Raw genomic sequence first — 20,111 nt, forward strand, 5'->3', positions numbered from 1 at the left:
TTTTGAGCAAACACTTCTCCCTTGTTGTCCAGGTGAACTCCTTTTAGTCATTTCCATATAAACCACAAGTTTCAAGACTGAAATGAGGTTTGAATGTTCATCCACAAATTGCAGCAGTTTGCTTTTCTTGGTAAGCACAGGTCGCTTTCTGTTATCTTCACAAGCAATAAAGGGAATTTTAATAACTATAGAAAAAAAAAACATGAGCCACATCTTGCTTATTCGCATTTCATGAGTGTATATGTACATTGTAGAATGTCTATTAATAGTATGAATCAGACAGGTGGTAGTGTTATCAATGTTTTCTTAGACCAACTAGACCCAATGGACTTGATTCGTCTTTTTTGCTGTGCTATCTTTCAGCTTAACGAAGGCTTTTGCCAGCATACATCCTGGAATGCTCTCATTACCTTGGTGTAGTTGCCTAGGGAGCCAGTGTGATATTCAATACTTCTGTTACCCATCCCTCCAATCTCATTTACACTTGACACCTGACATTTGCATAATGGCCTCGCTCCATCTCCTATCTAGTGAAATAAAGGGTTGAGGCAAGGTGGTTATAGAGTGTGTATGTGCTTCTATGCTCATGTTTGTTTGGTTGTGATGAGCAGATATGCCTATCAAAACTGTGCATGTGCGAATACGCGCATGAGTGTGTGTCATAGATAGGGGTTAAATGACTTCCTTCTAAATGTAGCTCATTAAGCCTGTGGAGACCTTGGCGTGCACCATATTTGCTGATTTGGGACAACTTGCGGAAATGCTGGCAGGAACATGTACATGTGCTTGCTAATCAGGAATACTGTGACCTAATCAGTCAGAAACAGATATTTGGGTGTCAGGAAAATTTAGGATGAACACTTATATTTGTACCCCCCAATGTAAGCTGTTGGAGATACTGGTGGACCGCTATGAAAATGACACTACGTCAGAGCACTGCGTCATTGCGTCTGTTCAGTCATAATGAAACTTTGCAAAATATTTTTCAACAGTCCACAAGGAATGGCAGAAAAAAATTAAAGTCTGATTTGACTATCACCCAATTTGTATTCATTTTAACAGCCTTGACAAGAAAATACATCACCTTAGTTCTTTAAATAAAACTGTCAGAGAATTTAAGGCTGGGTCTGTGATGATAGTATGGGGTAGTAGTTGACTCACTGGCATTTTAAAATAAAGTCTATTAACATAATAAACGGAAAAAAACTTCAAACTAAAAGCCCGTTGCCAACTAGAGGGGTTTCTGTCGATAGGAACACTAGTCATTCCCTACTTGAAGGCGGCCTGTGCAATTGGCAACAAGATGTTGGGGATGTTGCATGCCCAACCACCTGGAGACCAGTTGGTTACCACAATTACTTGCAATTGCTCACCAAATGTAAATGTAAAAAAATAATAATAATTCAATGCAATTACCACACAACTACTAATTTTTTCTAGTCTCGAGAAGGTTTCCAATTTAAACTCTAGTATTATTGAGCCATAAGATAGGAAATATATCTGTGAAAGTTCTCAGTTATCCAGGTCATAATAGTCTAGAGCAGACCTTCCCAAAGTGTGGGGGGCGCAGTATGAAAAGGAAAAAAACAAAACGCTTGGACACTGCTATCGATTGCACGACCGGCACTGGAATACGCTTAAAAAGGGTTTGTCTTTTTATTTTTCCCAACCTGGAAGCAATATGAGACAGCTTATATGGAAGACCTTACAAAACGAAGGCGTCTAGCCTGGATAGGAGCCGTGAGACGAGCTGATATCCAGTTCGCTTCCATCTCCAGATATCTGTTGGTGTGCTCCAGACATTTCCACTCTGGTAAGTTCTATATATGTTCATATCACTCTTTATAGCTTAATAATATTATCATTGGGGCTCTCTGAGGTTATAGAAATTGCAAACAAACATAGAATTGAGTGACTGTGCAGACATACGTGCTATGTAACGATTCACTAATTCTTTCGCACAACTGTAGGGAAGCCTGCCTATGAAATGGATCAAGCAAATCCAGACTGGGTACCAACGTTACACATGGGGCACTCTGAAATCCGAACGTTAGGGTAAGGGTTAACAAGATACGTGAAGATATCGGGGGTAGGACAGTGGCGGTAAGTCGTCTGGGTCTTTACTCCACTGCCGTATTTCATATGGGCCCACATTTGCGATGCACTCCATTTTTTTCAAGTACCGCTGCTTCGCCTCTGGACGCAATGGGTCTCTATACCGTCCGTTTTCTTTTGAGCTGCTTTTAAGCATGTTTCTTGTCGTCGTCGTTCCAACACAGTGTGTTTGTTTTGATTTGTGGACCCGGGAAATGGCGCCGCGCTCCCACAATACATTGCGGCGTGACGTCAACTCCAAAGCCCTATAGGGGGTTCATGACCACCCACGGGGACACTCCCCTAAGACTTCTCCTCCATTTGACCTTAGAACTGAAGAAGCTTCCCGGATGAGAGGTGAAACGTCTTCAAGCAACTTAAAGAAGTCCAGATGCTTTTCTTTCCAAGCTCTTTAGAATAAGATAGGAAAGCAGCTCCAAACCCAACTGCTCCTTCCACTCTGCTTCACAGTTATCAGTAATTTTGTTGGTGTGCATTGCCTTGTTCTGTCTGAAAAAAATAGTAACAATTTTGAACATTCCCCAAAATGTTCAATTTTTGTCACTTGTTCACAGAATATTGCCCCAAGACAACATTCAGGTGGCCTTTTGCAAACTTTTTTTGTGTGATATTTCCAGGACGCTCACTCCTTAAGAGAGTAGCAAAATTTCATACTATTTCTCTTATTGTGGAATGATGAACACCCAGGTCTTTAGAACTGCTGTTGAAGTTCCTTTCAGCTCTTTGTAAAATGCTTGTTTTTAAGGTCTTATAAAAGTTGTTGTGATCTGACATGGTGAGAAAGACAACTAAGTGTGTTCAGAAGACATGTTAAGTACAACTATTGAGTGTTATTAATATAGCAGGACTGTGTTTGCCTGTAACTGTGACTTAGATGAATTTCACAGTGCATTTTAAAGTAGTCAGTGCATCCATTTTTCTTATAACTATTCACCACCCGCCTCCAAAAACCCATATCATGTACGAGAATTATAGATGAAGAAATTAAAATATGCAAACACAGAATATTCCTCATGATGAGACAATTCGTCTTTGCATACTTTTGCACATATTAAATAAGGAAACTGACTTTCTCATAATTTACCAATTTGTCACAAAAGCAATGCTTTATGGAGCACTCGCCACAGAAAAGAAGATCAATATAACCCCTCCATCCCCCCAACCCTTCTACCCAGAAAGCTGGTGAGCCTGAGAAGAGTGAAATGTCTTACTTAGTAAATTGCATTTTAAACCAGAGGGGAATAAATACTACAGATAAAGACTGCTCTAATGTGCTCAGATCCATTAGAAATCTCATATTCACACATAGCTGAAATCACATTACAAGACACCCTTAATGTCATTTCACAGGGTTTTTCCACCAGCATTTGCTGCCAGGGTGAGACACCAACATCAAACATAATGGATTTTTGCCTTTTTCCCTTTCCACCCCACCTCCCTTGTGTTACTCATTCCCATCTTCTCTGCTCTGTGCTATTCTGGTTCAAAAAATGGCTCAAACTTTTATTGTTATTGATGTAGGTTCTATTTTGGGTGGATGAATGAATGTACCCAAAATGACCACACACAGACAGAGAGGGTACTTTTACTGCTCATCAACCCTGGAGGAAAGCTTGTTCAGTGTTGTTACATCTCACCAATAAAGTGTTCCTATTCTTTGACTTTGCATGTTCCACTCACTGACAAGAAGAAGAGCTGACGGAGAAAAGTGTGTACTAAAGACAGTTTGCACAACTTTTAAAAGCATTAACATGTAAAATAATTTTCCTAGGGAAATATTTAAAGTCATCTGAGGAAATAGCACCAGTGTCTATTAAGTTCTTAACCCTGGTGTCCTAATAACCTTGTGCAAGCAGAGGAGAGGAGAAGCAGGAAGAGGCAAGAGGAGGAGATACAAACTCAATCATTCTGCCAGTTTGACTTTTCCACTGGTTGAACACTCAATGAGCACACCATGACTCCAGTATGACTGTTTGGGAATCAAACCATCACTGAAGGGGTTTACGGACAAAAGGGGAGAGATATTCACCCTCTTTTAAAAAATGTCTGTCTCTTACAGCTTAGGAAATACATAATTTCATATTTCACAATTTGAAATATATTAATATTAGGATTATGATACTGAGAAGCAAAATTAGATTTATACAGTTTGCAAATCAAATACAATGAGGAGCTAATGAACTGTGTCCAACAACTGGCTAATTTTGGCCGTTATGTGGATTGTCCAACTAATAAATTAAACCAAGCAAATATCTACAAGGACGACGAAAACACAAAGCCACGCAAAAACACAAAGCACAGCTTTTGTTAGGCTGCAGAACTTGATTTTACTCACACAAGTACAAACATTGTCCAACACTGATTATTAGCTGTGAAAGATTGTCTCTTTGAAATGCCCGCAGTGTGTTTAGCTACTGTTGGATTAGATGCAGTACTGAGTTGAGACCATCTATCTTTGAGAATAATTAACTATCCAGAAAGATGGACCAACTTATGTAACCACCAATTAGGAAATCGCAAACGATCCTTTCAGAGGGAGTTGGAGAATTTTAATGAGGTTTAATGACTTGTTGATTGGTTGCTAGGGTTTGTGTAGACTGGTACACGGGGCAGATGTGTTGGGAAGAGTTAAAAAACAAACTCCCTCGACAATCCTCCTCATTTTCATACCTTTGGTCCTCGGTGTATGCTATATCTACAGTAACAGTTGGTTTTTCTCAGTAAATGTATCTGTGTGTGATCTGTGTAGTGAGTCTAGGTATGTGTGCACATGTATGCTTATCTATAGCTCCGTTCAACAATCAACCTACCCCCCACTTCAGTACACACGCACACACACACACACACACACACACACACACACACACACACACACACACACACACACGCGCGCACACACAGGGCTACTTCAGAAGCCTAGCCCCAGACAGGGTGAGCAGATCAATCAATTACATCTCTGCTCCAGCAATCAAACAAGGTTATTATCAGGCAGCAGCTCACCGACCTGGAAAGGCCTAGCCAATCAAAGGCTGCTGTGATGTGGGGGCTGGCACTCGCTCATGTGACAGTAACACAGAATGGCAGCTCATGTTGTCAAGGGATAGAACGACGGAAAGAGGAAAGACAGACAACTGAGGCTGAATTCAAAGAGGGAAAAAAAACAGAAGAAACAGCATAGAGAACAGGAACAAAATAATATCTGTAAATCACCCATCTCCAGCAATCTGTCTTCACCTTGACACTACTCAGAGGACAAGAGAAGATAACAACAACTGAATACAGTTCTTTATAAACACGTTTCAATTTTTAAATCGTAGTACAGAGCTATTTTTCTCCCTTTATTTGGCTAGATTATATCCTCGAAGAAAGCAAAAAATGACAAAAAAAGGAGAAAAAAAGAAGACGAGAGAAAAGGCGAAAAAGAGAAGAGAGGAGGATGTGGCAGAAAGCAGCACATGGTGAAAACATCTCTTCATTGTGGCTCAGTAATTCTCCTTTTGGCAGCAGCTCCCTCTGGCATTCATTCGATGAGCATTAAGGGCATTCTGTCCTCCCACTTCTGTCCTTTCAAAGCAACAGGTCTGAAGAAGCATATTAGGCTTAATTAAATTACTGTACACTCAAAAAAAAATGGAGACTTTCATTTCATTAAATTACTGTTTGCTAACACAATACACCAAAATACACAGGCTGACAAACACACAAATCTCCCAAGAATACAATCTAATCTCTTTCAAAAGCAGCCAATCAGAGACAATCAGCCACTATGGGGGGAGAGAACATAGGAGGGGATGGCATGACTGTGTGAACATCTGTGATTATGGCCTGGTCATCTGGACAAGCTTCAAAGGCCTATCTAGGTGTGTGTCTGTGTATCCGAGTGTGTCTAAAATAAATATATAAATGTCTGGCAGAATTTCGACGTCTAATCTGACCAGGCAACAATTCCCAGATTACGCTATTTTTCTCCACACAGGCCTAAAACCTCGGGGGCCTTCAAAGCAGACTTCTTAAGAAGTCTACTGCTGAGTGTTCAGACAAACGAGACTCCTTTAAGCTCTGGCTGACGACTGTCAGCTTCACATGAGTCTGTTGGACAGGTTGCCCTGGGAACAAAGTCTGATTTCATTATGGGATGGATAAACACAATCAAAGAGTTTATCCACCTTCTATAGCCGGAGAAAAGACCCCCGCAATGATGGATCTAATCTCCTGCACAATATCTGGTGTCTGTGTGTGTTTGGTTGTACGTCTCATTCACAGTGTGAGCCTCTCCATGCATGCATGAGCTTGTAAGACACAAGGAGATTGAAAACTCTGCACCTGACTAGAAAGTGGCTGAAGTTGCACTTTCAGTAAGCGATAAAAACCAGCAGTATTATTTACAACACAGACTTTAACTGTGTGTGTGTTTGTGTGTTGCTCCAAGGAGGGGAAGAATCAAAGAGAGAGAATAATAAAGACACAGCAGTGCTGCGGATAGTGGCAGGTAGGAGCACCTGACAAATTCATAGCAAACTGACTTGGTGATCTGGAGAAATCTTCCAGCTTTTATTTGTTTAATTTTCCCACCTATTCCCCTCCTTATATGTATAAACATAATTGAGTCGTCATTTTATTTGGTTAACTGTAGTTTCATGTTTACATTATTTTTTACTATATAGAACTCCATGGGGAGATTAGCTATAATGTATACAGTCTGAAATCAAGAGCAGATAAATTCATTAAGACACATTTTGACTGAGTGCTAATTAATGCAATTCAATTCTGAGATTCAGTGTTGAGACACAGCGTCTTGATTTCAAAACTGGAACTTTCAAATTTAAAAAACATAACCATTGAGTTAAAGTAGTACTGCTACTAAAAAAAAGAAAGAAAATGTACCAATGCATAAGCAAAACTTTTGTTTTAAAATTTAAAAAAAGCTGCTTTTTTATTGTGTACCTCTGTGCTATGGGCATGCAACCTTACTAACAGCTTGTTGCGACAGTCGAGTTAAGAGTGCCAGCTGCCTTAGCAATCTATTAAATAATGGCAAGATATAATAAGAACAATCAGCAAAAAAAAAAGACCCACAAAAGGGCATACTAATAAATTGCACCTTTATTTATATGCTTCAATGGTTATTATAAAGAAATAACTTAAAAGTCCTAATTATGCCAACAACAACCCAAACAAAGCCATGGGAATACAGAAACTCAATCCCAGATGCTGATTTTGACTCTATAAGTCAACTTGTGTTTCCTGATTCCAAACTATAAGTAACATATATTTATTTATTTATGTTCATTTGAGTGGTATAGTGCTTAGCACTGGAGCCTCACAGCACTGGAGCCTCACAGCAAGGTTCTCTGTTCAAATCCACCACTAGGATGGGCCCTTTCTGTGTAGAGTTCTCCCTGTGCCTATGTGGGTTCTCTCCAGGAGCTCTGGCTCAATCCCACAGTCCCAAGACATGCTTGCTAGGTTCACTGGTAAGTCTAAATTGGACATAGGTGTAAATGTGAGCCTGAATGGAAGTCTATCTCCCTGTGTTAGCCTGTGTTAGGCGACTGACTGGTGCTCTGTCCTTGGTGCTTTCAACCTCCCACCCAATGACAGCTGGGACAGGGTCTAAGCCCCCCCACATTCCGTGAACTGGATAAGCAGAAGAAAACATTGGATCACAATGCATCTGAGTGTACTCAATAGAAGTGCTTGATCATGTGTCACCTTCACAGTGAAAAAGAAAAAGCCATAAACGAATACATGTAGTGGCATGAAAAAGCCGCCTTCCTGATTTCTTAGTGTTTTGCATATTTGTCACACATAGATGTTTCAGATCATCAAACATATTTTAATATTAGACAAAGATAAACCAAATAAATACAAAATGCATTTTTTTTTTTAAATTTCACTGATTAAGAGAGAAAAGTTATCCAAATCTACCTGGTTCTGTGTGAAAAACTAACTGGCCCTCTTGATAAATGATGGATTGACTGTGATTAACCACATTTTTTAGAACGCTGAGTTCAGCTTCACTAAAAACAACCAGGCCTGATTACTGGCAAACCTGCTGAATCAAGAAATATTTAAGTATAACCTGTCTGACAAGGTGAAACAGACAAAAAAAAAAAAAAACTAAAATTGCACAAAGAAACAAATGCCATGATCTAAAGAAACACCTGAGGAACCAAGTCACTGACAACTATCTGTCTAGAAAGGGTTACAAAGCCATATCTAAGGCTTTGGCACCCCAGTGAACCACGGTGAGAGCCTTTATACACAAATGCAGAAAACTTGGAACAGTGGTGAAGCTTCCCAGGAGTCGACATCACATCCAGGAGATCCCAAAAGACCCCAAAACAACATCTGAAGAACTGCAAGCCTCACTTGCTTCAGGTAAGGTCAGTGTTCATGACTCCACCATAAGAAAGAGACTGGGCAAAAACGGCTGCATGGCAGAGGTCCAAGACAAAAAGCACTGACCAAAAAGAACATAAAGGCTCATCTCAGTTTTGCCAGACAACGTCTTGATGATCCTCAAGACTCTTGGGAAAATACTTTCTGGGCTGACAAGACAAAATTTCAGCTTTTTGGAAGGTTTGAGGCCCGTTACATCTGACATAAAAGTAACAAAACATTTCAGAAAAGAAACATCATAACAACAGTAAAATATGGTTGTGGTAGTGTGATGGTCTGGGGCTGTTTTGCTCCCTCAGGACCTGGAAGACCTGCTGTGGTAAATGGAACCATGAATTCTGCTGTCTACCAAAACATCCTGAAGGAAAATGTCCGTCCATCTGTTTGTGACCTCAAGCTGAAACACATTTGGGTTCTGCAGTAGAACAATGATCCAAAACACCCGAGCAAGTCCACCTCTAAATAGCTTAAGAAAAACAAATTGAAGACTTTGGACTGGCCCAGACAAAGTCCTGACCTGAATCCAAATGAGATGCATTTAGAAACTGCATTTGTGTTTTCTTGTGTTATCTTTGTCTAATACTTAAATTTCTATGATGACCTGAAATATTTAAGTGTAACAAACATACAAAAATAGGAAATCAGAAATGGGGCAAACACTTTTTCACATCATTTCACATATTTGTTTATGTTTTGAAGGCAAGGTATGTGGCTTATTCTTTTCTGCTGTGATGATGACAATACATGAACAAGTGCTTCTGTTTTGTACACTCAGATGCATTGTGGCCCACTTGGTTAACATATTAACATAGACCTTTTGCAGGAAAACCAGCAGATGACCAACCTAGCCTTTCAGAGATAACAATGGATATTTTCTTAGATTGGGCACTCCTGAAAGCAACATGGATAACAGTGGTCGGTGCTTTTGTGACATCCAGATATCACTCTAGATGACTTCATAAGGCTGACAGAGTGAAAAAGGTGTATTTTGACAACATGCAAACACACACCCCACAAACCATACTAAGACAGAGTTACCACAAGCTTGGTAAACATCAGCTGCGTTGACTTTTAATGAATTCAAGCATCAAGCAAATGTAACCAAATCTCCTTCTTAAACACTGTTTCAATTTTGAGATATGCTCTCATAATACCCTGCCTGTCAATACCCTTGTTTCGTGCCATCTTCTCTTTTGATTTTCTCCCCATGTATCGCATATTGCCGAAGCATGACTAGTGGGTACGTGCCCATACACAGCTTGAATTCAAAGCAAGCTAACATGGCACCCAGCATACATGCAGTCTGAGAGCCTTTTCAATTACTCTGCATCTCATTTATTCTTCTTCTGTCCTAAATCGTTTTATTCTCACCACTGTTTCTTTCCGTTTTTCTCTTTTTGCCTCACATCTGCTTGTTTCTCTCTGTTGCTAGTTTCTTTCCTCTGCTTTCTTTATCTCCATCTGTCTCTGACCTTTCCAGTATAAAATCCTCACTCCCCCTGATTCCCAGCTATGCTCTCAGTTTTTAATGGGTGTGGGTTAGAAAGCGAGAGGGAGCTATTTACTGAAGAAAATCCTCCTGAACGAGTGAGAAAAGATTAGAAAAGAGAGCAAGAGCTGGTAAAGCAGAGCAGCATGCGTATGTGTGAGTTAGACTTAAGACAAGACATTCATGCTGCATTTTAATAGCCTATGTACAGACACCCCTTTGAGGTTGACTACAGACAGCACTGTTGAAGGAAAATGTATTCTTCGCCAGTAATTATGAAGCCACTGTTCAACTAAACGAAGGTTAGGGTCAAACTGCAAATTATTTTTGCCATTTTCAGGTCTGCTGCAGCGGGAATTGGCATGTTTGAAATAGGTCACGCAAGGGCAGCAACAAACAATCGCAAAATTATCTCAACAATGACTTTTTGATCAAACAACTCTTGCTGCTCAAATATGTTTTTATAAAGCTGTTCAATGCACTGTTTCATTGTCTTTAGTGGGAATGCTCTCTTTTATGGTTCCTATTAAAATGCTTAGTCGATCAACATCATTAAAAACTGCCTAGATTATAAATGCCACAGTAATGGTTGTGAGTTTGAAGAGTGCCTACTGTAGCACTATACTGACAGGCTAAGCAATAATCAAGCTTGAAATAGAGATGACTAAACATTCATAACAACCTTCTACTTTTGTGGCTTCACCAATGATATCATCTTGAAGCCTTGGTATTTAATTTGGCTTATGACCGTAGAGTCTTCTTTAAACACTAAAGGATGATAAACTATCCACTGGGGCATGCTGTAGAGGATTAATTGTCCAATAAACAAAATAAAAATAGAAACAAATTATAAAATTATGATGATGTCTTAAGACTGGTGTGCGCTACTCATGCTTTCTTCAGTTGTTACAACCCGAACAATATATCAGTTAATATTAGCCATTTGACAGCATTATTGGCCAATATGTGAAAATATAAAAAGTAAAGATGAAATGGGAGAAACACCCTTCAACCATCTTATGAGTGCTGACCTCCAGGGGGGGACTCTGCAACCTCCCTGCCACAAACAGAGCAACAAGTTGATCCAAGCATAGTCGATAAGTGTGTAAACAATTAAGCCAAGTCTTCTTGTAAATTAAGTATTTAAAAAAAGACTTAATGAGGACTCTTAAATAACCACATATAACAAATGTTAGGGAAATACGTTTTGTTTATCTGTCTGAAATAAAAACAATAAATCAGTAATCATTTCAGATTTTTAAACCACTAGATATCGCTATCCCAAAAGTCCAATATCTGTTGGGTTCTATTAGTGGTATTAATAATATTGAAATAATATTACATTTTCTTCAGATAATTAAAAAAACAAGCCACCGCAAAGTCTAATTTTGAGCTGCTTTCTTTTAGATTGTCAGTAAGAATGCAGAAAATCGAACTCTTAAAAAAATATTTTTCTTGAACATCCAACAGTGCCTATCTCACCTAAGTCACTTGAGAAAGCCCCCAAAACTTCTTCAGACATACTCCATTTCACCTCTAAATCTTGCTCTTTCTATTTGTCTTGGTCCATGTGTGCTGCTCAGGAGGGTAGTTAATGAGAGACTGAAATTAGTGCAGAATCATGGTGTGTGTCGTTTTCACCACAGGCTACAGCGGTGGGAGGCAAGGCCCTTCTGTCCTTTTCCTGTCATCTCGCTCTCTATCCGCTCTACATTCCTTTCACCGCTTCTTCCATTGTCCTTTCCTTTCTGCTCCCCCCAAGCACTCTCTGTCAATCTCCAACCTTTTGACTCTTTTCTCTAGCTCGCACTTTCTCACCCAACTGAGGACACTTACAGTAGAACTCTGAACAGACCTCAACAATTAAAAGTACTTTTAATGAGCTGATGTAGTGTGCTCACACAGTGAACTCTGTGTTCAACAGCAGTGGTCAATCTTGTACGCCTACCAGTATGACATTATTAGAAGAGCGGGGAGGATGATTTTAGGTTTCTTTATGTTTTGGTTCTGGAACCACAAAATAGCAAATAGCACACCAAGTAAAGGCCCATGCAGTCAAACACAAAGAGGCTGTAAGTCAAATCCTTAATGCGACAAACCATTTTGGAAGATAACTTAATCGTTCAGTTGAAACCCCCAAAGGTAATTCTATAGCCCCGGCTAAAAATCTATTTCGAGCTTGAGCTAGTAATGACAAAGCAGCAAGATTTAATGAAAAACTCACTTATAAAGGAAATTAGCAATGCATACGTCCATTACATTAAGCCCTTCAGCAATCAAGCTGATGTTATTGTTTCTTCAGTTCTGTCTGCTTTTCATGCTTTTAGTTATCATCATGTAAATTATGAAAAAGTTTTCTACCACAAACATGAAGGAATTGTTAAACTGTCCAGAGGGCTTTGTGGAAATGTTTCTCGATTTAACTTTGATCAACTGATTTCAGAACCCATCAGCAATTGTCTGATCATTAAGCCACTAGAGACCCCAGCCACTTTTTCAGTGCTTCCAGTAGCCTGAAAGCTAGTCACTGTATGAAAACATTTAAAAAGCTAATAAAAATTGTCATCTGACAATGTGTTTGGGCAAATGCTTTTCCTCTTTTGCTCTCCAAATGGACCATTTATCTTCACGTAACCATAGCCTGCTTAAGGCGATGGGTCAGTACAAATGGATTACATGACAAATCATGAAAGTCTCTGCCTTTATCAGATTTTTCAGGCACAAGTTTTAACAGTTATTTCATAATAAAATGTGTAGAATACAGTATCAGGTAGATGCTCCAGAAATAACATGAATGCTCAAGTCAAATAGTCACCTCTCAGTGAAAACTTGTTTAAACAACCTTGTACATATTGAACAAATTACAGGTAGTCATGCAGACTGAAACATAGCACACCATGTCGAGGCTTGTAAAAGCGTGGTCATCGTGTGCATGTTTAACAGGGAGAGATCAAGGGGTTGCTGAGGCTTTTCAAAATGCCAGCCTAGTCCGGACCAAGGGGTGTAAATACCACCCAAATGTCAGCAAGAGACCCCAGAAGTCAAACTAAATTGGCTGCTACATGTACAAACACTCCCTTATGCCCCATATTTGTGTGTGCATCTTTAATGACTTGCACTCTCCGCTCTGACATCGGGGTACATTGCCAGAGTTCCAAGGGCAGAACCAATCTTATTCATTCACTGACTATAAGCCCTTGTCCTGTTGAACTGTACAACAGACAGAGGAATATTCAAAAGAGGAGTGATGTTTTGACAGACTTAAGCTCAAACAGACCTCTTTAGCAAAAAATGCATTCAAATACTAAACCACACAAAACGGGCATACACTGCTTTGTCAGTCTTTTGCCTTGTCAAAACAAAAAATATTTTATTCAAAAAAATCTACACTTACTGGTCACCTTGTTTGGTATACCTTGTTAGTATTGAGTTGGACCCCCTTATTACAGTCAGACCTGCATTCTTTGTGGCATAGATTTAACAAAGAACTGAAAATATTTATTTTGGTTCATATAGACAGGACAGCAACACAGAGCTATTAACATTTCACCACATCTCAAAGGTTCTTTAATATACTAAGATATGCTGATTGTGGAGGCCATCTAAGTACAGTCAACTCATTGTCATCTTCAAGAAACCAGTTAGGGATGAGCTGAGTTTTGTGATGTGGTGAGTTATCCAGCTGGAAGCAGCTATCAGAAGATGGCTACACTGTGGAGGACAATATTCAGGTAGACTGGTGCGCTTAAACAATGCTGAGTTGGTACTAAGGGGACCAGAGTGAGCAAAAAAACATATCCCCCACATCATTACACCAGCAGGAGCCTGAACTGTTGATACAAACAAGGTGGATCCATGCTTTCAAGTCGTTTCCACCAAATTCTCTCTCTACCATTATAAGTGGCATCAGAAATGGTTCCAGTCTTTTATGGTCAAATTTTGGCGAGCCCATGTGAACTGTAATCTCAGTTTCCTGTTCTCAGCTAACAGGAGTGGCACCTTGTGTGGTCTTCTTCCTGCTGTAACATACGTCCCTTCAATACCTAGGTTGTAATAAGTGGTTATTTGAGTTGTTGTTACCTTCCTATCATCGTCAAGCAGTGTGGCCATTGTCCTCTCACCTCTGGCATTAACAAGGCATTTTTCCCAGAGAACAGAATATTTTCACTCTTTTATTTTTGACCCTTAAGGGGTCAAAATCACAGTAGGTCAACAGTATAAAAAAAATACCCAGATCAGCTAGCCTGGCGCCAACAACGACACCATATTTAAGTAAATCAAACATCCTACCCATTCTGATGCTCAGTTTGAACTTCAATGGGTCATCTTGAACATGCCTACATATGCAAATTCATGTCGCTGCCATATATTTGTTTTTTTAGATATTTGTTTTAATTAGCAGTTGAACGGGTGTGCCCAAAAAAAAAAACAGTTCAGCAAGTATACCTACTTGCTGGTAGCGAAAAACTGAATAAATGCAAAGCACTCAGACAGACCCAAGCATAAAACTATATCTACACATGAGGTACTACCGACCTGAGATTTTATCTATCCATCTATGGAAATAATATTAATTGAATCTTTGTCACAATAAGAGAAGAAGAACCTCACATTCTGTATATTTATATTAAAATGCTTTAGAAAGGCATACTGTACACTTTGGGGCAATATTATTTTAGACAGTGCAAATATTAGCACTAGGTAAATTAGAAAAGTCCACACAAGTTCCCTTCTGTTTAAATTCTACCCTTTCTTTGGCATGAGCCAGAATTAAGTTGTGGTAGCTATGGGACTCTTAGACCTTCTAAAATTTAGATATGCAATCTTGCTTAGTTTTGCTCAGGCTGTTACTAGATATTGAGACTAAAACTAACTCTGCAAAATGCAACACTAAGTGGAATCCGGTCATGAACTGCACTTGACATACATCTATCACAGACAAAGCTCTCACTTGGCTTTTAAAACAACTTGATAGGATGGGAATGGTGCTGAAACTCCATTTTCACAGAGAACTTCCCATTAAATCCCTAAATGGGATTATGGACATAGTATGGATAGTATATTTCTCACCAACCACATGCACACCTGGATGAGAAGTCAACACAGACAAGTATTGTGTTATTTTGCTTTAAAAAAAACAAACAAACTAATGTATACCAAACTTGCCTTAAACAGGCCACGTCAACTCTTAGTTTACTCATCTTAATTTCTAATTACAAAACTCATCTTATGAAAACTTTCAAACTGTAAAATTTGCAAATTTGATGGTTCTTGGAAACTAAGATTTAAGATTTGAAAAACAAACACACAGAAACATTATAAAGTAGAGTGCTTAACTTGATTTAAGGGGTGAAAACAAAATATATCCCAACACAGAAAAACCATTTGCAATCAAACATTAAGACCCTGATGTCTCATCTCCCACGCACTGCCACTGATTTCCTGTGCTCCAAACCCCCAACTGCTTTTACCATTAAAGCTGCCACGAGTTGCATGGCTGGCTGCAGGAGGTGTAGTGATCCATCAGCGGAGTGCCAGAGCTTTGCCATTAGAAAACCATCTGCAAGCAAAAGCGCTCCATTGGCACTAGAAGTCTAGAGAGGCCAGGTTGAGGGGAGGGAGGGAGAGAAGAGAGAGCCCTGTGTTCAAGGCAGTTTGGTTTGATTGATATGAACCATTACAGACAACATGGGAGAGGTAGGCAGAGAGCTAGTCACCGTTTTATTTTTGGTCATTTGTTCAGACAAAAGCTTGGCCAGACCTAAAGTGAACAGGGACTGAAAGTCGGTGTGGGTGTGTGTACGTGTCAGAGAAAGATAAGTGTGGAAGTAAGGGACAGAGAGAGAAAATTTCAAGGCCAAAACAACAGTAAAGGGACAAAAACATACAGGAAACAACCTGGAAAGAAAAGCATTAAGGCATACATACAAACACGCACGCACTGCCACATCTTTTTGCTCTCTCGAGTGAAAGGAGCTACTTTCAATAGCATCAATCAGTCAAGCAAGAAGTATGATAACAATGAATGAACTGCAATCTAGCTTGACTACCTTAATGGGCTCATGTAATGTGACTGAAACTGTTAATTAGTACCACATTTTGTGGTTATAGTATAGAGCAGGAATAGGAATAGTATATAGTAATTTGGCTTCCAGCATATTTGACTAAAATATCAACATAAACATCTTAGGCTTTTTTAATAGATTCAGAAAAAAAAAGTTTGCTTTTTTGTATCCACTTCTTAACATGTGTCAGAAATGTGTGACGCTTTAGAGATGTACATAAAACTTACCGAAATGTAAGAACAGGAAACATCTCTGTTTAATGGATCCTAGAAGGTTATGTGTCACTGCATGAAGGCCAATTCAATTAAACTCTTTCACTATTAGATTTACTCTACTCCAATGGGACCACAGCACAGTATGGGAAACTACCAGACATATGAAACATTACCAAAAACACAGCCCCTCAGAATAGTCAAATTTAATGGCAAATAAAAGCCAGGGTGGCAGACAATCCTAATTCCTGGATGGTATCAACAAACTGAAGGTACAAAATATTACATCATTTTTGATTTACGATATCCCACTAAACATTAACAAGGTTGAAATCAATAGATAGTCACTAAGAGGCTGTATAATATAATTAGCTTTACATTTTACTGGTATTGAGTCATATCCAAGGGTTCATATGTCTTGAGTAGCCAGGCTATCAGTTTCTGACAGACCAGTATGACACAAGAGGGCTTTTAAACACATACATGTTGTAAAGTTAATGGAATCTTGCCCAAAATATTCCAGTAAAGACAGCAGATTTGGTGTTGGTTACCTTTATTTTATTCTGATCCAATTAAGTTATATAGTGCTGGAAGTCACAATTTTAGTGTATGAGGATGTCTGCCACAAGCAGAGCTGTGTTGCTTTTAGCCATACTAGGAATGTACTTTAATATTAACCCTTTAAGACCTACCATAGAACCAAGTCCGCCAGAGCTTATATTATATTTTTACATGCTGTGGAGCCATTTTTGGGAGCATTTCAAGTTGCTATACATCAATACAACCATTATAGCCCAGATTTTAGTAATATGTATTCATTAAGTGCATAATAATTACATAAATTGCAAAAAAGTGCAATAAACTACAAAAAAATTGAAAATCGTTTTTGTTTTTTTAACATATATTTCTAATTAGAGAAATTTAAGAGGCTTATCCCTCAAAACTGTAAATACAAAAAAGTTGCACAAAATAGTTTCCCACCACAGGAAATTTATTTTGAGTGTCTTCATACTTTTATTTTTGAAATACACCAATTTTTATACACTGCAGGAAAAACGAAAATAAATATTATAATGCAAATTTGCAAAAAAGCAGCATATGCATCAAAATAAACTATTTCCAGCAGTGCAATTTGAGTCCTAAGCATCCCAGAAACGACACAGAAAGTCATAAAGTCAAAGATAACTTTTAAAAAGGCCCTGAGGCCCTGATGGTAAAAAAGACTACATTTCCGCGAAAATGACGTCACTTCCGGTTTCGGGCAGGTAATGGCGGAAATTCAAAAGTTCGCGCTGACGTCTATTCCAACGTAGGAAGTGTTATGAACAGCTGATCGGATCGGCAAAGCGTGTTTCTGGAATATTATGTTTTTGTTCCTGCAAGCGCTTTTTATGCAGTTTTTGCAAAGCTTTATGTGGAAGGAAACCGTGACCTAGGACAAGCTGATGTAAGTACAACTCCTCCGGTTTCATATACAAAAAAAATTTTTGCGCTAGCTTACGTGGTTGCAGTGCTACCGGGATTTAAAAATAGTTACGCAAAACAGAGCGTGCCCGCTCCGATCGGCTCTAAAGGGTTAATTATAAAAATTTTGCCATGCCATAAACGCATTAGTGCCACTGCAGTACAGACACTGTAACACCAGTACACCAAAGAATCGTTACCCATGCACCGTAACCTGGTGTGTGTCATCAAAACCTATTTTTACTCTTTAAAGTCTCAGAGCAGATCATGTGCACTATACACCCTGCTGTTTTGCATTTCTGAGTCAGTGCATTCCAGATGAACCAAAAACACATGCTGAAACCACATTCACGTGTATTTTTAGGTGGTTGTTCAATATATAGTATAGTATATAATATATATAATAGTATATAAAAACCTGCTTTACCTGAGAAGAGGCTGGAAGATTACAGTGATGTTCCTCGCACCTGGCTTACACACAAACTTCATTTCTCCTCCTTCAATCAGGTTGTCATCAGCGCCACCTACAATACAAGAAACACAGTTATAGAAATAACAAAACAGGCATATGTGCGTAGTGGTTGCCAGTGTTACATATACACACACATAAAAGAGGTAGAGAATTCAAAGAGTATTTTTGCATCAACGCAAGTCACAAATCCATTTTGCTTTCCTGGAGTTCACTTAGCATTACCTAGCACTATAGAGGAGAGCGCTTCAAGATTAGAAAGGAGGTATTATTTTATAGTAAACTTTGTCTTATATTTTTCTCCAAGAATAGATTGTAGGAAAGATATTTGAATATACTGCAAGTGTGAATCCTCTGAAATGTGACATTCTGCATTAAAACAGACTGCCACAATGGACATTTGATATGTGCACCTTTATGAAGTCATGTGCAAAAGACACCAGACTGCTACAGAAAAAAAAAAATCACACTCGATTAACTGCACATCAGATTTCTCTGGTATGTTTGTCTGTACATTTCAGTTTTTCTGACATTCTCTATAATTTTGTCTGAAAACCTTCATATTTTACCCTTGAAATGTTACATGGTGAAAAAGCTGTTGGCATTTTCCAGTTTGATGTGATCACTTTTAGCACAAGGTAAAAATGGACAAAATAACTATCTTTGACTGACACCGTGATGCAGCCGTGATCCAAGACTGGCACACATCACCACACCTTCTACTTTATATTGCAATATTTATATTGTGCTGTATTGTGTTGTATTAAATTGTATTGTACTGCTACACCTACAAGAGTGCCAGGAGATGACCACAGAGTCACTGGGATAGTCTATTTGCAGTTAGAATAGTGCCCATAGTCTACCAACTCGGGAATTCCTGCTCTAAAACTAACAGTGAACTGTAACTCTGTTATTTCAATGAAATTAGTACATTGTTCCACCTTTTTCTATTTGTTTTTTTACATTTAGAAATGCTTAATCACCCATTTACCTCCACTAAGGTGGTCATGTTTTTGGTTGCATTTGTGTGCGTGCGTCATTCTGTCTGTAAACATGAGCACAAAAAGTTTTGAATGAATTCCAGTAAAACTTTGTCAGGGTGTAGACAAAGGTCTTCAAGGTCAACGTCTCATCTCACTTTTATATTTCACATCAGCCTTTCTTAACAGATGACCCAAAAAAATAAGTCACACCTGTAAAGAAAATACAATCAAGAGAAAACAAATGGGCTGCCTTGTTTGAAATATTTAATATAATATTATACAACAAGCTGAAGTTATTCATGTTCAGTTATTTAAAAATACCTATTATCCATTACCTACTCCTACATAATGTTTGAGTAATCAAAGTAAACATATGTTACCTTTATTTGGTTTTTACTGCACTCCAAACGTCTTAAAGTACATTTTAAAAGAACAAAGAAAACAAAATAAATATATATAAAGAAATTACTATTTCCTTATAAGTAATTAATGCCTAGAGAGTGAGCTGCCTTCGTGGAGGTGTGCACTCTCAAAGTGCTTCTTGTTCTTTCTGTAAACGGATTTACACATAGTCATATAATAGCAGAAAATTAGTGGCCAAGAAATACCGATGAGCAACTAAGATGAGAATAAACAGTCAGCAGTACAAAGAGGACAGATGTTTAAACACTCAGCTCTCAAACGGAAGAGAAGGAATCTTCACAAACCAATGTCTCCTTACTCTCATTTGAAGCATAAATGAAGTAAAACACTAATTTTACGATTTAGTTGCATTATTAAAAAGTCACCTTCACTAACCTTGTGTTTGGAATAATGACACTGAATATCTCTGTTAGCCACATGTTAGCAAAATGTGAGTATGTGAGCAAACAGAGAAAATGTTTAAAACCTATGTTAACCAAAAACTATATC

The 20,111-nt window shown here is 38.6% G+C and overlaps 1 protein-coding gene across 1 annotated transcript in view; it reads right to left on the reverse strand.

Moving 5' to 3' along the window:
* Positions 1–20,111, reverse strand: part of exoc4 (exocyst complex component 4) — a 165,236-nt gene that overhangs the window by 89,809 nt on the left and 55,316 nt on the right. The window contains exon 11 of the mRNA XM_085386021.1: positions 18,175–18,271. Within this exon, the coding sequence (XP_085242147.1) occupies positions 18,175–18,271 (97 nt within the window). The remainder of the gene's footprint in view (positions 1–18,174; positions 18,272–20,111) is intronic.

The sequence above is a fragment of the Rhamphochromis longiceps genome, linkage group LG17 (assembly GCF_057381845.1).
Source record: "Rhamphochromis longiceps isolate RC_006_pf linkage group LG17, R_longiceps_female_GT1.1, whole genome shotgun sequence".
NCBI classification, from domain to species: domain Eukaryota; kingdom Metazoa; phylum Chordata; class Actinopteri; order Cichliformes; family Cichlidae; genus Rhamphochromis; species Rhamphochromis longiceps.